This window comes from Poecilia mexicana, unplaced genomic scaffold (assembly GCF_051168715.1).
Source record: "Poecilia mexicana isolate PSO_F unplaced genomic scaffold, ASM5116871v1 scaffold_12, whole genome shotgun sequence".
NCBI classification, from domain to species: domain Eukaryota; kingdom Metazoa; phylum Chordata; class Actinopteri; order Cyprinodontiformes; family Poeciliidae; genus Poecilia; species Poecilia mexicana.
This window is the reverse complement of record NW_028263381.1, coordinates 185,676-205,757: the sequence shown is the minus strand read 5'-3', so window position 1 is coordinate 205,757 and position 20,082 is coordinate 185,676. Positions and strand designations below refer to the sequence as shown.

The 20,082-nt window shown below is 39.9% G+C and overlaps 1 protein-coding gene across 2 annotated transcripts in view; it reads right to left on the bottom strand.

The window, feature by feature from the left end:
• Positions 1–20,082, bottom strand: part of slc12a2 (solute carrier family 12 member 2) — an 87,128-nt gene that overhangs the window by 16,750 nt on the left and 50,296 nt on the right. The window contains exons 17-23 of one of the 2 annotated variants that reach the window (XM_088010687.1): positions 19,490–19,633; positions 16,617–16,723; positions 15,402–15,481; positions 14,634–14,777; positions 3,639–3,686; positions 2,859–2,981; positions 2,315–2,426 (exon numbers count right to left, since the gene is read on the bottom strand). In XM_088010687.1, coding sequence (XP_087866813.1) covers positions 2,315–2,426; positions 2,859–2,981; positions 3,639–3,686; positions 14,634–14,777; positions 15,402–15,481; positions 16,617–16,723; positions 19,490–19,633 — 758 coding nt within the window. The remainder of the gene's footprint in view (positions 1–2,314; positions 2,427–2,858; positions 2,982–3,638; positions 3,687–14,633; positions 14,778–15,401; positions 15,482–16,616; positions 16,724–19,489; positions 19,634–20,082) is intronic. The other variant, XM_088010688.1, reaches the window with a different exon arrangement.

Here is a 20,082-nt window from a genome sequence, read left to right as displayed (position 1 = left end):
TGTACAGGGCTCTGTAGGCCACGGTCCTATTTGCTGACTCAGGTCTATGGAAATCCATATGTGTGTATGTTTTTAGCTGTGATCATTTCATCCTGTACCAATGTGTTTCAATTCTTTTACAAAGAAAAGTCTGCTGTTTGGTGCCATTAGTTGATTCTCTTCAGTTTTAATACACTTCAGCATGTTTGTTCAGAGTTAAACTTGCAGACAATCTTTGGTGTTTTTCACAGTTTTGAGTCTGATTCAGAGATGACAGTGATTCAATGATTAACCACTGTATATTTACTGAAGTTACTGAACAGATCTTTTATTTAAGTTAATTTAAAAAAATATAATTGTAGTCATTTTCTTACCATTCATTTGAATCCTTTTACTGGAATAGGAAAGAAAATCTATTGGCACATCAGCCTCACCAAGAATTTTTTTTACCAGTCGCTTCTGGAAGCAAACTACGGAAACACTTAGAGTCCAGTAAAGAAGTCTGATTAAGAAGCAAATGAAGCAGTTAAACACACCCAAACTGAGCTGAGTGCTGCTTGATGTACTGGTATGAAACCATGCAGTGAATGGAGGAGAAACAGTGAAGTGTTCAAATAACCTGTTTGAAATCCTCTTTGTTTCAAAGTGAGAACAAAGTGCACCCAGTATTGTACAGATGAAAGGCTCTGCTGCTACTGTAGCACCAAGTTAATTTTATCCAACAAAAGGAAGTGGGAGGCAGCTTGAAGAACCATGACAGACTATGTAAGTGAGAGTGTGTACCAGAAAACACCGCAGTAAGGGTCATCCATATATTAAAAAACCATAATTGCACCAAAGTTTAGCAAATCTAATCAATGGACAGTTTAATCTAACTGGAATCTAACACTTATCTTTATATTATAAATTCCTGGTGGGAGCAAAGTGGAAATCTGTTCTTACAGGTTTACAACTTGTGCTGTCGGCTTCTACCACAGAGATCATCATTTCTCGGTCTTGTTCTTAAATAAGTTTCCTTGGAAATCCAGCTGCTTGTTTACAGAATGAAAACAGAGTGCATGGTTATATTAATACACACACAGCCCTGCAAGATGACTAATACAGACTTTTTATAATCACAGGATGGGACCAAGATGGAAAACTTAAAATTATCCAAAATACCTAATTTCAGCAGAAACAGGAATATTGTGTTAAGCATTAGAGTCTGCAGGTACTGCTTCTGTAGCCCTGTCTGTCTCCAAGTATTTACTCAAAACCTGTATATTCTCTGGAACAATTGCCTAACAAACATCCAACTTCCTACCTTTCCTGTGGTGTTTTTGTTCTTTCCCCTCTAAGGTTTCAGACACCATTAAGTATAGGATTATGGAAGTTAGCAGCCTTGCAATAAAAATATCTGCATCTTGTACTCAGATTTGTGTTAAACTCTTAATGATTAAACTAGACATATTAGAGCACTCTGCCAGTCACTGCCAGTTACAAATCAGTGATGTCTGATTTGTAACATGAATAAGGAAATATGATTTTAAAGTGAAACAGTAACAGCTGTAATGAAGCCCAGAAGAAGGCCGACCCCAGCAGAGACAGGATGTTCCCAGGATGTGTTGCGCTCTTTCAAACACAGAAGCTTTGATGGTTCACCTTCTTGATTATAGGCAAAAGTGCTATTTTTAACAATGAAGAGTACTTTCCAAAGGTTTTGACATTAGGTGATTTATTTTCTTCCTCTCAAGCTAACAAGAAAGAGGGTTTTTACGCCAAGAAGCTCCTTTTAGTAGCATGAAACATTTGCAGCCTAAGTAACTTTCTGAAAACCATATAAGAGTTGCAACGAGCATGTAGAGCAGTTTCTCCAGATCTGAGAGGATGTCTTATCAAAGTTACACAGCCAACATTAGCAATAAATGGCGACCATTCTTCAAACTTACAGGTAACTGATGTGAACACATCCCCTTCTCCTACAGGAGCTGTAGGTAGAGGAAGAGCTTCATCCCAACATCTCCATTTATCTCCAGTTGGGGTTATAACATCCATTTTTATTAATTTGTTAAAGACAATTACTTAAAAAAAACAAACTTCAGTGTCATTATTAATTACCCTAGAAGTAGAAGTCCAGATGTTTTTATGTAAACAATATGGGACAAAAAGCAGTTTTTAACAGTGACAGGTGTTAAACTCAAAGACCTTAAAAGTGTGTTTGTAAGCACTGAGAGAAGAACTGCTGGGGGGAAAAAAGTACTTCATACTTTCAGTTAAATTCACTGTATCTCAACTGCTTTTATAAAGTCAGTCAGAAAACCTGGAGTAAAGGGCAGGAAAAGTTGTCAGGCCTTACGCTCTGCGGTCATGATCAATCCTGTTGATCTTCCCTCCAATGAAAACGCGAATCTTGCAGTCCTTCCACCTCTTCTTATTGGTTAGCAAGTATGGGATCAACAGGGTCAGACCTGATCCAAGAAAAGTAAATCGATCAGCTTATATAATCCAGAAAACAACAAAACCTAATATGTATCAAATGTGTGCATTTTTCTCAAAGATGCACAAACCCATAAAAAAAAATGTACTGCTTACTTTTAAAGTTTACATACTATTTTTCTGATTTATCATTTTCAATACACCTTACCTGTAAATCTACACTGTATAATTAATATAATAAATATGCAATAACATTTATTCACACTTCTTAGTCTTCTAATGAGCCATCATTGATCCAGGTGAGTTAACCAGGGAGAAAACTAAAACATCCAGGATGCCGGCCCTCGATGACAGACTTTGGGCACAACTGCTTTAATGGGACAAGGTTATTTTGGTTTGTGGCTGTAGTTCACTGATCTCTGGCTGACTTCCTTTACCGGACAAGAAGTCCTGTCCTGTCTCACCTCCATCATCAAACAGCCACCAGACATCCACTGTGCCCTTCCCCTGTTTCTGCTGGAACTGCTGACTGGCCTCCAGCAACCTCTGGTCAGACACATTTAAAGGAACAGTTGGACTCTTCTTGTCTGTAAGGCAGACAGACACACACAGCACATTCAATCAGTAACAGCAAAGTGACAATTAAGGGTCAGAAAAACTCAGATGTTTAAAACTTTTCATGTCCATCTGTTTATTTTGAGAACATTAGCCTTAATGGGAAGCTATAATGAATCAAAATGAAGTCACATTGAAGCAGAGGAGAAACACTGTTAACAATGAGGAGCCAACAGACAGCTGAGATGTTTCTCAAGCAGAATTAGGATCCTGGAAAAGAACCGTCACCTCTAAGGAAGGAAGAAGCTTCAGATGCTTTGGAGGAACTGAAATCTCACCAAGAGACGATAACTAATGAGGATCTGAAGTGAGATAAAAGCCATGTGATGTAGCAGGACATCAGAGACTGAGTGGAAACCAGTAGAAGTTTGAGACTGATCAGGAGAAATGACTGTTCCCCAAGCCAAGTAGCTAGCAGGCGGAAGCACAGAACAAGTAGAGATACTAAAGATGGAGACAGCAGAGTGCAGGGTAGAATGTTAATAGAAAATATTTCTAAATCTACTGTGAATGATGAGGTGACAGGATGAGAGAGGATGAAGCAGAAAAATGGGAGAAGAATGCCAGCACACAGTAGAAAATCTCAGGGAGAAGAAGTTGAAGGCAACAAAATGAAAGGGGTCTCCTGCCTTTTTTCAACAGAGGTTGAGTTGTAGTTTTGCCATCTTCATCATCATCTGGGAAGTGTGAAACAAAAGAACAAAAAAGAGAACATACTTAATGTGAAATGCTGACTTGATGAACCCTCCAAGTACCAATGATTTTTCGCTGTGCTCAGGAAGATGTTAGTTAATTTAAAAAAAAGAAAAAAGAAAAACATCCACAAGTCAATTGTTTGCCAGTAAGTTACAATGCAGTAACCATGAAGTGAACAGAAAACCTAGGAAGCAGAACAAAGCTCAACTGTTCTCCCTGGCTTCTGGAAAATTTCTGGAGTCCGTCATGAACAATAAAAGCTGAAGCAGGAACTCTGAGCCAGCACTGCCTCATTAAATCAAACTCGAGTCCACTGCCTTTTGTAAGCAACAGCTACGGACATGCGAGTGTTTTAAATAGACATGAATCAGTTCTAATTCTCCACACTTCTACTTCATCAAGACTGCGCTTGGATTAAGGTGAACAGTGTGTTTGCATGAGGGGCAAGGCTACAGTTCTAAGAGCCAATAAATGGCTTTAATCTTCATTTTGCTCTTTTTTGTATGATCACTGAGACAGCTCCTCCATAGTACAGGTCCTGGTCAAAAAACATTTTATATCATAAAAAAGTTGATTTAAATCAATAATTCCATTCAAAAAGTGAAACTTGTATATTATATTCATTTGTTACACACAGACTGATATATTTCAAATGTTTTTTCTTTTAATGTTGATTAACTCAATTAATGAAAACCCCAAATTCAGTTTCTCAGAAAATTAGATTATTACTTAAGACCAATACAAAAAAAAGGATTTTTAGAAATGTTGGCCAACTCAAAAGTATGAATATGAAAAGTATGAGCATGTACTTAGTACTTAGTTGGGGCTCCTTTTGCCCAGATAATTACAGCAATGGCATGGAGTCGACCAGTCTGTGGCACTGCTCAGGTGTTAAGAGAGCACAGGTTGCTCTGATAGTGACCTTCAGCTCTTCTGAATTGTTGGGTCTAGTGTATCACATCTTTCTCTTCACATAATGCAGAGGTTCCCAAACTCTAGGGCTCACCCCCTAGGGAGGGTGCCGTGCCATTGCAGGTGGGGCGCAGGAAGTGGTATGGATGAATGAGAAAAAAAAAAAACAAAACAAAAAAAAAAAAACACAACAATGATGAACTCTGTGTGTGCTTGTGGGGGGAGTGAGAGGGGGTTCAGTGGATGGAAGAGTATAACAGGGACTCTCTAAGGATCTCTCTGCACCCCCCCCCCCCCCGCACCCCCGGTCACACACATCGTTCAACCAGAGTCCAACTCTCCCTATTGTAATCCATGGGGAGGGGGTTGGGGACCAGAAAATGTTTGGAAACCACTGGGGGGGCCCAGGAGAAAAGGTTTGGGAACCACTGACATAATGCCATAGATTTTCTATGGTGTTAAGGTCAGGTGAGTTTGCTGGCCAATTAAGAACAGGGATACCATGGTCCTGTTCTTAATTGGACCATTAAGAACAGGACCAGTGCTCTAGCACTGTGTGCAGGTGCTAAGTCATGTTTGAAACTTAAATCTGTACCTCCATAAAGCTAGTCAGCAGCAGGAAGTGCCCTAAAACTTCCTGATAGATGACTACGTTGACCTTGGTCCTCAGAAAACACAGTGGACCAACACCAGCAGATGGCATGGCAACCAAAACCATCACCGACTGTGGAAACGTTGACTGGAACACAAGCAACATGGATTCTGTGTCTCTCCTCTCTTCCTCCAGACTCTGGGACCTTGATTTCCAAAGGAAATGCAAAATTTACTTTCATCAGAGAACATAACTTTGGACCACTCAGCAGTAGTCCAGAGTTCTATTTGTCTTTAGCCAAGCTGAGACGCTTCTGATGCCGACTCTTGTTTTAGAGTGGCTTGACACAAGGAATGTGACAGCTGAAATCCATATCTTGCCTGTGTGTGGTGGTTCTTGAAGCACCGACTCCAGCTGCAATCCACTATTTATGAATCTTCCCCAAATTTTTCAATGGATTTTGTTTCACAATCTTCTCCAGGATGTGGTCACTTGCTTGTCCACTTTTTTTCTACCACATCTTTCTTCCCCTTCACCTCTCTATGAATGTACTTGAACACACAGCTCTGTGCGCAGCCAGCCTCTTTAGCAATGATGTTTCTGTCTTGACCTCTTGTCATAGGTGTCAAAGGTCATCTTTTGGACAACTGTCAGGTCAGTAGTCATCCTCATGATTGCGTAGCCTACTGAAACACAATTTAAAAGCATTTGCAGGTGTTTTGAACCAATTAGCTGATTAGTGTGAAGCACCAGGGGTACTTCAAGAATGAACCTTTTCACAATATTCTAATTTTCCGAGATACTGACTTTAGAGTTTTCATTAGTTGTCAATAATAATCATCAATACAAAAATAAATAAATGTGAAATATATCAGTCTGTAGGTAATGAATTATTATAATATACAAATGTTACTTTTTGAATGGAATTACTGATTTAAATAAACTTTTTCATGCTATTCGAATTTTTTGACCTCCACCTATATGTGTGGCTCTTTCTGTTTTGGTACAAATTAATTTATGTGACCTCGTTAGTAGGTGTTTGTTCCTGTTGCCAGTTCAGTTCCTACTCTGTCTGCCTTAGGCTCCATGCAGCATACTTGCATGGAGCTGGATGGCAGCTTTGCCTCTGTCAGACTGACCCAGAGCAACTGTGGTTCCTATCCAGGAATTAGCCACTATCAGTGTGTGAATGACTAAATGATTGCGATGTGAAGCACTTTGGAGTCCTCTGGGCTTGATAAAGCATTCTACAAGAACAAGCCATTTACATTCTGAAAGGAGAATATCCAACATAGGCAATAATAAAAGAAAAATATAGCTTTACCTTTTCAACTTTAGAAGCAACATACAGTCATATACTCCGATTTAGAATAGAATATACTTTATTGACCCCCAAGGGTAAATTGCTTATTTGTTGAAAGCTACTCCATCTTAGGTAATAAGATTTAATTTGTTTGGGTTTTCACAGCAACCCATCAGAATATATTCAAGACAAACTGGCTCAACTAACGCTGGATGGTTTTACTCCTTTAACGACCCTACTCAAAAATATTTCAAATGGTTTTCATCTGGACAGCTGGCCTGGCCAGTGCCTTCTTACACAATTCCATTTATTTCACAGTCTGGGCTTTCTCCCACTGACTTCGATTCCTCCGGTAGAATTTCAACTGGGTCAATCAGAAGGAGGGGTTGTGAACAATGACACTGATTTTCTGTGCCGTTTTAGAATTGTAGTCTGCCTGTAGCTTTGCAATGGTAATGGAGGAAGTGAACAAAGCCATTCAGGCCATGTTGGTCATGCTTACAAATACTGAATTAATATCATCAGCTGCCTCTTTCAGCTCTTCAGGCAATTTCCAGTAAACTTCATTACATTACATAAGCCACGGGCAGATGTTAGAAAATGGGCAAAATTTAAAGCCTCAGAGTCTACTTCTAGAGCAGAGGTTCCCAAACTGTGGAGCGTGTCCTCTAGGGAGATGCCGTGCCATTGCAGGGGGGGTGCGGGAAGCCGTCTGGATGAAAAAAAAAAACAAAAAAAAAAAAAACAAACAAAAAAAAACAAAACATGAATGTTGTATGCGCTGGGTTTTTACCTTAGAATGGCCAACTCTCTGTTATTGCTCTGTCAATTTGATACAGTAGGATCTTCCACACTTCCCATATCTGTGTCCTCTGTCACTTTTATCAGCAGTTAAAACTGTTTAATCCGTTGTTAACATGTCGTAACCTGTTTTTCCGAGCCGCCTTTAAACGCAACATGAGCGCTACAACGCTTGCGCTGGGTTTCCACCTGTGCAGCAGTGAAGGAGACCTGCTGCTGCTGTGCGGAGCTATGCAGGTGTGTTAGAATCATGGAAGCAAACCAGCAAAACGCAAAGAACTTTGCACAGTTTTTCCCCCAAACTAACAGACTGTTGAGAAAAGCTGTTGGATGCAGGGTAAGTTAGCTAAAAGATGACAAGCTAGCCAATATCAATAGAGCACCTTACGCCTGTTAACAATTAGCTTGCAGGCTACTGGTGTTGTCTATGTCAGTGTTTTTCAATATTTTTTGAGCCAAGGTACACTGTTTTAATTGAAAAAATCTCGAGGCACACCACCAACCAAAAATGTAAACAAAGATACTCTGTAGTCGCCTATATTACATATATAGTCATTCTTATCAAAGTGTCTTGAATAGGAATCAAATAAACACAAAAATGTATTTTTTATCACATTTTACATTTCTTATCTGAAATTGCACGCAACATGTCCACTTCAAAAATACACCTGAACAGTGCCACGACAAAGTGTTTTACAAACTAATCCACAAGCATTCTTTTAGCCAGAATACAGAAAATAATTCTTATTCTGAAAGAAGCAATAATATTTGGGAAACATTTCACTGTTACAATATGAATATTTGCATGTACAAAATGTCAATATCTGTATATTAATAATAATAATAATAATAATACATTTTATTTCAAAGGCGCCTTTCTGGCACTCAAGGACACCGTACAAAGAGCGAAAAGTAACAGAAACAATAAAAAATATAGCAATTAAAAATAGATAGAATAAATACACAACAATGCATTTATATGAAATCTATATATAAATCTATGTAAAAAATCTATATAAAAATCAAGCAAACCAATTGTGTCATGTTGAAAAGGCAGATCTAAAAAGGTGTGTTTTAAGTTCGGTTTTAAATTTAGGGAATGACTTTATGTTTCTAAGGTGGGGTGGTAATGAGTTCCAGAGTTGGGGAGCAGAGCGGCTGAAAGCTCTGCTCCCCATGGTAGTAAGACGGACAGAGGGGACAGACAAATGGATGGAGGAGGATGATCTGAGGGAACGAGAGGGAATGGCAATATGAATAAGATTGGAAAGATATAGTGGGGAAAAATTGTAAAGCGCCTTAAAAGTATACAGAAGAATTTTGTATTCTATGCGGAACTTGATAGGCAGCCAATGAAGTCTTTGCAAGATAGGAGTGATGTGGTGCATGGATGGGGTTTTAGTAATGATACGGGCAGCTGAGTTCTGGACCAGTTGAAGTTTATGAAGAGATTTCTGGGTGAGACCAAACAGAAGGGAGTTGCAATAGTCCAGGCGTGATGTCACAAGACAATGAACAAGAATGGCAGCGGAATGGGAAGTAAGGGAGGGGCGAAGACGGTTGATATTGCGTAGATGAAAATAAGCTGAGCGGGTAATGTTGTTAATATGAGACTGGAAAGAAAGGGTGCTGTCAAGAATAACACCCAGACTCTTTACCTGAGGGGAGGGGGAAACAGAACAGTTATCAATTTCAAGACTAAAGTTTTTGATTTTGGCCAGATTAGATTTAGTACCAATGAGAAGGACCTCCGTTTTATCACTATTAAGCTTAAATAGATTAGAGGAGAACCAGGATTTAATTTCAGTCAAACAGTCAGTAAGCGAGGATGGTGGAAGGTTGGAGGCGGGCTTACTGGAAACATAAAGCTGGGCATCATCCGCATAACAGTGAAAATCAATGTTATGCTTACGAAAAATATTACCCAGGGGAAGGAGATAAATAATAAAAAGAAGGGGCCCTAAGACAGAGCCCTGGGGAATTCCTGATGTAACAGAGGAAGGCTGGGAAGAAAAGGTTTTGATCCGAATGAACTGAGTGCGGCAGGAAAGATATGATTTAAACCAGTTTAGAGGAGTCTGAGTGATACCAATGGAAGACAGTCTATTAAGTAGGGTGTCATGACAAATAGTGTCAAACGCTGCACTCAAATCAAGTAGGATAAGAATGGAAAGCAAACCAGAGTCAGCTGCCATAAGGAGGTCATTAGTGATTTTTATGAGAGCTGTTTCTGTACTATGGAGGGGACGAAAACCAGACTGAAACAGTTCATACTGGTTATTGTTGGATAAATAAGTGTGAAGTTGCGATGCTACTATCTTCTCAAGAATTTTAGAGATGAAAGGCAAGTTGGAGATAGGACGGAAATTATTCAGATTGTAGTAATCAGCACCAGGTTTTTTTTAAGATAACTATCTATGCATAACTATGCATAGATAGTTATGGCAGCAATTTTAAATGATGCGGGAACTGTTCCAGTGGAAAGAGAGGAGTGAATAATGGTAGAAATAAGAGGGATTATGGATGAGGCACAGGCTTTAACCAAGACTGTGGGAAGAGGATCAAGCAGACAGGTGGACGAGTTGGATTTATTTATCATTTATTAGACTTGTAATTTCTGAAGTTGTTGGGAGCTGGAAGGAAGAGAAGGAATGGGCTGGAGGAGAAAGTTCAAAAGCAGAACAGGGGAAGGGTTGTGAGCTGAGTTGTTGGTGAATCTTAAGAATTTTGCTGTCAAAAAATGACATGAGAGAATTACAAAAATCAGTTGAACACAGATATGAAGGTAGAGAGTCCGGGGCTCGAATAATGTTCTTATAAAGTGAGAATATTGACTTGGTGGAACCTTCATTTGAACAGATTAAACCAGTGTAATAGAGGGATTTGGCTTGAGTAATACAGTCCTTATAGTGTAATATGTAATTTTTATAAATGTCTTTATGAACAGCTAGTCCAGTTTTCCGATAGAGCCTGTCAAGTTGCCGTCCTTTGGCCTTCATGAGCCAAAGTTCAGGAGTAAACCAGGGGGCAGAACGAGCAAAAGAAACAGATCTGGTTTTTAGCGGAGCAAGTGAGTTGAGTATTGAGTGAAGCTATAATATGAGACCAGGTCATCAAGAGCGGTTGAGTTTAAGGTGGAGTATATGTTGTCCATGAGAGAATTTACGCTGGAGGAGAGAGAATTTAAATTAATATCCTTAATGTTACGAAAAGAAATAAGACGGGGAAGCTTAGTGATTGAGAGAGGAAGACAAATGTTAAATGAAAGAAGAAAATGGTCAGTTATGGCAAGTTCATCTGCTTTACAATCAGAAGGGGAAACACCAGAATAACAGACTAGATCCAGGACATGACCCTTGGAATGAGTGGGAACACTGATGAACTGCTGGAGACCAAAGCTCTGGAGGCAGGATGAAAAGTCTTTAGTCAGAGGACTATTGCAATCATCCATGTGAATATTGAAATCACTCAATATTATAATGTTTGGTGAAAGGGTTGACAAGTGAGTGAGAAGAGCAGCAAAGTCATTCATAAAGTCATTATTAGTTTTCGGGGGAAGATAAATGGTTGTAATGATGGTGGGGGTAGGTCCAGAAAGCTGACACACAGTTGATTCGAATGAGGAGAAGGTGGGAGCAGACAACGGCGAGACTATCCACTTCTCGCGGTGGATTACCGCGAGACCTCCTCCCCGGCCTGTGCCACGGGGTTGAGAGATGTAAACAAACCCCGGTGGAGTAGAATCGTTAAGCTGAGAGAAGTCAATAGGTTGTTGCCAGGTCTCAGTCAAGCATAGAAAGTCAAACTTACGGTCAGTAAGGAGATCCTGGATGAGATGTCCCTTGCCCGTGAGTGAGCGGATGTTAAGCAGACCGAAGTTTACAGAGGAATTATCAGACTTTACAGGAGTGTTAGCTGACCGGGCTAGGCAAGCTAGCACACTGCGGTCAACAACCCTGTTGGGAGCACGCCGGAGACGACGAGAGGTAGACCAGATGGATTTTATGGGTTTTGAGATGTCCTCTTGGATGTTCCGACGAGACCCGCGGTGGATGCATTTCCGGCATGGTAAGGGGGTTGCATCCAAGATGAGCAGTGAAGCAGGAGGGGGGTAGATGAGACCGCAGCCAGAGGAGTTCAGCAGCAGAGTACTGGATCAGACCCGTAACAGGTTGTTGGAAAAGTGCCAGGAGAGTCCAGAGAAGCACAGCCCAGTTATATATCCTGCTAGTTGGCATTGTAAAAGAGGAGTCGGCAGCCAGGACAGGTGAACAGCAACAAGTAAGATAGTGTTGTCAAAATCAACGATTTTGCTGAACAGACAGAAGTTAGTCAGCCTGATTAGTGCAATTGCATAGTCCAAATTAGGTCACAAGACCATAAACTAAGTTGATTATATCGGCGAGCAGCGGCAGCAAGTCGCGCCAGCGTTCACTCTAAAACCGGAAGTTTAGAGTGAAACTTCCGGTTTTTACCCATCTAGTGTGAAACCTGTGCATATTTGGATGAAAACAGCTGATTTCCTGGCAGAAATTGAAGAAAGACAAAGCTCTTCCTCAACAGCTCTCAGTCTCTCTGGTTTCAGTTTTTATAGTAACCACGCTTGAGAAGCTCACTTCACACAGACATATTATGGGAAATGGACCCATGTTCTTTCCAACTACTGCTGAGCTTCACTGTCTTTTCCATCACTGTCGTCACAGTCTTACTAGGTACGATGCTCTCACCGCTACCTGTAGCATTCATGCATCACTAATTCTCTTGTTTTAATGTAAAATGCTCTGTACCTACTGCCATCTAGTGGTAAGAAAATTACATGATTACGTCGCTAGCCACTACTAACCATGGTTTTGTTCACACCAAGCTTAAGTGCAGCGGCTTTATTTCCCTCTGGTAGTGCCAGATCGACAGTCCTCAACTTAAAAGCTGCATCATATGAGTTTGAAAACATTTCTCCGTCGTGCCTGCTGCTAGCATGTGGTTGTTCTAAATGAAAATTAACGCATTCTTCTTTGATTTACAATTTTAACTTCTAATGATTCACTTCCTGCTAGAGAGCCCCCTGGTGGTTGAAGAAAAATACACAGAAAAGCTGCACCGGGCTACAATCCGCATGGTTCAAAGTTTAGGAAAAAAGTAGCAGCTTATAGTCCGGAAAATACGGTACCGTAGGTGAAATTGAATAATTTCCATGGCACACCTGACGATCACTCATGGCACACTAGTGTGCCGTGGAACAGTGGTTGAAAAACACTGGTCTGTGTTCAGCTACAATTCATTTTGCCCCCAAAAAGTTGATTTTCCACCCTCTCCCCTCCCTTGTTCGTCTGGAGCCGGGGCCCAGTATAACAGGGAGTCTCTAAGAATCCACCCCCCACCCTCTTCGCTCACACACATCGTTCAACCAGACAGCTATTTGTAAGCCATAGGGGGGGCCCAGAAATAGTTTGGAAACCACTGGGGGGGCCCAGGAGAAAGAGTTTGGGAACCACTGAGCTAGAGGAAGCAATAATTTTTTCAAAAACCAAGAGCGCACACCCTCTGTTGGAAGCAAAACGCAGCATAGTACAAGGGGCTTGCTTTTATATCAATGTTTTGATCTGGGGCAAGTAAGTGAAACGAGTCATGCTTGGCTTCCTTCTACCCTTCTATCATAAATGATAGAAGAGTGGCACACTTGTTGGCACTATTGCCTGTCTTGGAAAATAAAACTTAGGTTTGCTTACTTGGAAGAATGAGCTAATAACGAAGGTTTCTGAGCAGGTGTTTTTTCTTATGGAACTTATAACGGAGGTTTCAGTGAAGATGTATTTCTTCCTTGTCCAACTGAAACTCCTTTGAACAGGGTTTGATTTAGGGACGGAGGTACCAATTAACCAGAAATGGGAGAAACTGAGAGGAGTGTTCCCTATAGGACAGAGATGGGTGGAAGGCACCGTGTACATGACTAAAGAGATATATAAGAAGAATTCTATGTTTTAAGATTCACTTCTCTCTTGTTCTTCTTTTCTCACACGCTGATCTCCAATACTTACTCTGATTTTCTAAATAAAATATCTAAAGACAAATGTGCATTTCTCTGATTGATTCAATGTATCGCTCAATCCCAAAACGAAAAATTGTTTCCTAAACATGCCTCAATGCTGAGAAGGGCCTTTCTGTGTTAAGTTTCTATGTTCTCCCTGTTTGGTTCACACCAAGTACGTTAAATTCTCTCCCAAAATCCAAAAGCATGCAGATTAGGACAACTACTCTCTTAAAGTGGCCTATGTGTGCGTGTGTGTGTGTGAGGCATGTTTTCATATTCTTGCCTGTCTACATTGTAGGGTTGTGGGGACAAATCCTGGTCCCCAAGAGGGAAATGCTGTTATGGGGTTAAGTATGTAATGATTAGGTTTAGGGTTAAGCTGTAATGAATGGGTTAGGGTTAGATTGCGGCGGTAGCGTGTCGGTTGGTCTGTGTTACCCAGAAAGCAGTTGGGCACAATATCGCAACACCAACACCGTGAGTGACACAATACTGGGGCAGCTTACTATATAAAGTACTCAGGGACCACTTTATTATTACACATCCACATTTGTAGAGTACGTAGAGTGGCAACCCTAACTGTAGCGTCTATTCTATGCGCCTTATAATGCGGTGCGCCTTATATATGAAAAAAGTTTTAAAATAGGTCATTCATTCAAGGTAAATCATCATCTTTACATTTCTCGAACAAATAAATTTGAATGACAGGTTAAGAATTACAGATGAAGCAGTAAACCCAACACTTTCTCAAGGTACTGTAAATTGTACTTTGAAAATGGAAAGACAAAAGTTTGCCAATTTATCCTATGGTAACAGTACTGAAAAAATTAGTAATATCGTAAGATTCTGAACTTTCCTCTCTAGTCTTAATAAAATCAAAAGCATGGTTGTACTGTGTGCAACACAGTGGTAACAGTTGTGTGATTATTTCAGCTGTACAGGTGGCACTTTTACATTACACTGTTGCTATCTCTCCCACATATGTATACATAAACACACAGTGTTGCTAAAAACATCTGTGAAGCAAACGCAGTCAGCCCAGCGAGGGGTTCTAGGTCTCTAGGTCACTTCCTGTCTGGACAGAGCTTTAGTGTACGCAAAGGGGGTTAGAGATTAGCAGAGCTTTCTCGCAATAAGGTTGAACTGTTTAGCTAAATGAAAAGCTTTACTATAAACACACATAACATACTAAAGAACTACGGGTGTAATAATTTGCCTTGTAATATTTCCCATATGCCATGTCTGTGTCACAGCAGCTTCCTGTGTGAGCTGCAGGAAATGAGCTGACTGACCTTTCTGTACAGCTGGACTGTTCTGCAGGCTGGTGGTCTTTGAAGATGGCTTGGATGAATCACAATCCGAGTCTTTGCTTGTGTCAATGGACACAATGACGTCCTTCGCTCCTGAAGACTTCTCCTGGGAGGACAACAACTCATCTGGCAAAAACAGCAATTTAGAGCACAGATTGAGCAGAAGCTGAAAAAAAACTTAAATTAGAATAAGTACCACATGGAGAATTAAATAATTTTCAACTTTTCACATTTGGTTCATTTATTCAGTTCAGCTAATTCACAACATGTCGTCTCAAGGTCAAACGATTGTTAAAGTTGAAAAAATATGCAATTGAATTATTATTTATGCCCATATTTTTTTACTGCTGTGATGCTTTAATGGTCCACTGGTAATGATAATAATAATAATAACAGTAAGTGGCAGTAATCTATCAAATTGTTGCCAATTACCCAAGTTCAGCTCAACTAAAGTCAGAATAGATTTTCCCAGATTATTTTTGAAAAGGTCACTAAGTAGAAGCTCCAGTCAGGGGTTAGCTGCATGTTTCCAGCCAGAACATGTAGCAAAGGCATGATTGTGTGTAAAGCTTCCTCTAAATTTTAGGAATTTGCACTATGTTGCACATAGACAACACTAAAGAATTTAAAAAAAAAGGTGTCATGGGTGGGATTTGATTATTTTATGTCTAATTCTGAATGCCTTGTTCATACTGGCCATATGGGGAATCAGTTTTTTATAAAGAGGCTCTAGTGGCAGGGGTCTGATACCTTGTCCTTGGATATGAGACACATCCAGCCCCTCCTGCAGCCGCAGAATAACGGCACCATACTGGAAGTCAAAGGCATCACTGAGGAGGACAAAAAAATCAACACATGGTGTCAGAAAAGAAAGTCATTGACTGCATCAAAGTCAAATGAAATCAAAGTCAAAGTCTTGTGAAATAAAGGCAAGTAGAGCAAAAAAAAAAAAAAAAGAAAGAAAGAAAAAAAACCCTTAGAAAAAAAATAAAGCAAAGCATTTGGAGCTCAACTAATTTAAACCCAACACTGTAGCTTGATAGCATGTCTGCCTCCACGGCTACATAAAATAAAAAAAATTCTAAAACAAAATCTGAGTGCATAACTTAATATTAATTAGCTCCACTGATGCAGGACAGGACTATTTCTAACTGTCAGGTTTAGTCTAGACTGTCTAGACTTAAAATCCCCACCCTTCATGAACTCTTAGGCCAAGTGTGTCACACACAATCTCAGGCTTCAGTCATGACAAAATATTGCTACCTATTGCATTATTACAAGGGCTGCACTGTTCTTCCTGCACCTTCAGCCCTATTTTGTTTTCTATTTGTTTTAATATTAACCATGTTTAACCAAAGCTGCTCTCCATTTTGATGATCTTCTGATACAAAACTGCAAAAGTGAAATGGGAGTTGGCAGGTCAAAGCTTTACAAAAACTGGGGTTTGGAAATTTGCCAAAAAATTCTGATTGGTGCACCTGTTTTTTTTTTTTTAACTGAAGCAAATTATCCCATAATGCCACCCTTTATTTATAGGGGTAAAAGGATCATCTTTGTCTAGTTGTAAAAAGAACCAAGGTACCAAAGAATGGCATCATTCTTGCCATTCCATTCCAATGCCATTCCAGTGGAGGGATGGCGGAATGACAGAGCAGAGGGGGCAGACTTGGAGGTCAGGGAGTGGTCCGTTTCTCCCAACGTGGCCAGAGGAAGGGAAAGAGAGAGAGCCATGTCGTTTGAGCGAAATTGGCGCTCCAGCTCTGAGGAACAGGAGGTCTAATGAGATCTGAATGGTTTTTGATGTCAAGTATGGCATCAATAATATCAAGTGTCATGTGTCTTGATTATTCATAGTCAGAAAAAAAAGCCTAGTAAAATTGAGTCTTGATAAAAATTAAAAAAAAAAAAAGCCTCAGTTCAAAATTGACCTGTAATGTAAGTATTGCTTTAGGTGCTCCTACTTACTGGATCATATTAATGTAAGTCTCCACATTCATCATGTCACCATCTCTCCAGTCATTCTTGAAGCCAAGCACTAGTGTGTTTGGCCGGAGACGACCCAGACCAGCAGCCTGAAAGAACAAAAGTTCAAATCGCTGAACATCACCCTCACTTTTATGTGGCTTTAGACAGAACCGCAGCAAGCACTACGAGTATGACTGGTTGCATTGGTTTAGACCAGTGTTTCTCAACCTTTTTTGGGCCAGCGCCCCCTATCTATTATCCAGGTCCCTTACCGCCCCCCATCAAAGAATTTGTAGCCTACTTTGCACTGAATATTATTTTATTATTAATATTACTATCACTGCTGTTGATGTTTGATTTTTAAGATTGTTTCTGGAGTTATTGTCAAAATAATTTCCCAGAGGAAAAAAAAGCAATGCAAATAGAAATTATTTTTACAGGCGTCTGAGAAAAATGCAAAGAATGGACATTCAACTTAAAATTCGTAGGCCTAACAGCAGCCAATCAGAGTGGAAAAAGTATTCTTGTTCTGTGCCATTTTCTAGTTAAATATTACACAAAATGACCAGCTAAAAGCTTGTTTAAACTGGCATTTAAACAATGCCAGTTTAAATTTTGAACTATTTGCAAAAAGGCTGAGCTCTGTAACATTAAAACATGGATAGAACTCCAACTATGTCAATCATAACTATTCTTCTCTTCAGTGTTTCTGTGAGTTTCTGGTGGTGCTGCCTTCGGGAGAATGGGACATCACAGTATCATCCGTAAAATATCACCCACATGGCACTTACTGTGCAAACCAGAGCTTTCGGTAGAAAAACAAAAGTTCCAAATCCTTTTAATGCCATACAAATATGGGACAGGAACATGGATTATATCTTTATATAGACCTGTCTATTGACTTTTTTTATTAATAGTTCGTTGCTCCGTGCTATGTCACGGTTCTCCTGTTTCAGAGTTTTGCCCACCCCATAAGGCGCGGAGTTGTCGGAAAGCACGTATCGATGGAGAAAAGTAGACTTGCTGTTGCTGAAGCTGTGCTGGAGCTCCGGTATTCTGATGATTAAAATTCAAAAGTGCCGTGGTGCTACCGTTTCATACCAGGTCATGCTCTCTATCGAGGCATCACCCATGGAGGAATTTCTTTATTTAAATGGGTTAATTTTTCTAAGGGATACACAGTGTATCGTGACATGTTTATAAGAGTGATTTTCTGTTGTCCTTCCATGGAAGCGGGCAGCATCCAGACGAACATCAAAACACTTTTTTGACATGATCATAGCACTGCCATAACATTTGTTCAAAAATCCTCAATAAAACATAAAATATTTGAAAATCAGACACCAGACAAGTGAATCACAGCAACGTCATCAGCCGGTGTTACGCTGAACTGATGTGGTGAAGTTACTACTAGCAGGAGTGCAGAGCTACGCCAAGAAGCTAACAAACACTGAGGAGAAGAAGAGCTACCATCAATACAGTTGCAGCCAGGCATGTTTAATGTTACACAACACAGTTTCAGCAAGTTGCTCAAAGTCTAAACTGGTATTGTGCATATAAGGTGTAAAGTTTACCTTCGAGCAAACGCCCCAAAAAGAAATCACAGCACCCCCTTTTGAAAACATTTCCGCCAGCGCCCCCTGCCGCTGGTTTAGGCAGTACCTCCTAAACCAGCGGCAGCGGCTAAACGCTGGTTGAGTCTGTATGCCATCCACTAAGCTGCCATTACAAAGTATAACAAGCATTTATTTTTGAGCAACAAGTTTGGAAATGCTTCTATTGAATGAAAGCCGTTCAGTTACATGCTTATTTTTGGGGGGCAAGTTGTGAATTAACCTAATTAATACATGGACTAGTGATTTTCAGCTTTAGCACTTGAGTTTGAAGGTTTAATACCATCAATGACTCACCATTAAAAATGACCTTCAAAATTGCTGGGATTTAGCAATTAGACTTAAGGAGAATACATATCATGGAAAATCTACTTTTTTTGTCCCTTAAATAGATTTTTTATGTACTGTGGATGCAAGTTTACTTATTCTCTCCCGGTTCTCTGTAGATATCTTTATATTTTTTTGGGTTATATTTTTCAGTCTGTTAATTTTTCTCTTTTGCCTATAACATTTTTCTTGTCTATGACGTCACCGCATTTGCTGTAGAACTGCCAAACAAGGTCATGACTTTCAGCAAATCAAATTTGTGAATCCACCAATTTAATATTTTTTCCTCACAGTAATTTTGTACTCCAAGTTCACTTATGCTGAAGTTACAAACAGATGAGTCAAAATGTTCGATTACACTCCGTATTAGCACACATAACTCCTTATATTGCCCCGGGCATCAGAGCCTCTTCGAAGGAATGAGAAAAATTAATTTTTTCTCAGTGGGAAAAGTCTGAGTACTTCAGCAACCTGCGCCAGTATCAAGAGGGATTTTCTGAAAGACTTCGCCTGATTTGGGGTCAATTCCTTATCTCTATGGAAATGAGGGACACAGCAAAGTGGTAAGCTGCTAACAACGCTAAAATAAGAGCGTTAATTTTAGACATTAATTTAGTGTGTTGATAAATACGTGCCAAATATTTGATTTTGCCCATTTGGCAAAATCAAATATCTGGCTTTGATTTTGCCATTTTTGTCTTGGGGAACAAAAGTGATCCAAATGCATTCAGTGATGTTCTTGACACTCACTTTAGCTAACTCCTTAATTATGTCAAGGCTTTATTTATTTATCATCTTAGGAAATAAGTACATAAAAACACCAGCTTTTTGTTGGAATGGTTGAAGAACCAATACAGCAAACTTTAAGGTAATGTTTCAAGAATTGCTGCACACAGACAAATAGAGGCTAGGAAAACTGAACTAGTTTCTCACCTGGAGCAAGTACTGGGAACCCTGTCTCAGGTCCTCAGCAAACACTGGTGTGTAGAAGGCCTTGGTCTCATTCCTCATTAGCCAGCGCTGGTACCGGGACTGATCTGCTGCAAGGTCTTTGAAGTTTGGCTTTCTATAGCCCTGCTGGAAAACAACAGAACCTTCCGTTCATCACTGCTGATACATAACTCCATGTAGACATCTTGTGCTTATTAAATACTGAGCTAATCTACCCTTCGGCTCAAAGTTATGGCTCACGGAAAAACTAATGGGATGTTGCAAATTAATGTGACATCTAATGTAAACAATATAAAATTATGATTTTATAAATTAACCTTAATTTAGACTTTGTTTTTTGTTTATTTTTTGTTTGTTTTTTTTAAATGAAGGGCGGGTGAACAATCCAGCTCTTCAGCCAGGAAAATGTAATGCTATTAGCTGGGAATGTTTATGCCATTTAACTTGAGCCAAGTTCATTTTCATACCTAATGGAAGCAACAGAACCAAGCAGGAGAGCAAACAAGAGGCCACAGCTAGAGGGGCTGCTGCCAGTGAAAACTGCACAGAGGCTGCATTCATCCGCTCAACAAGGC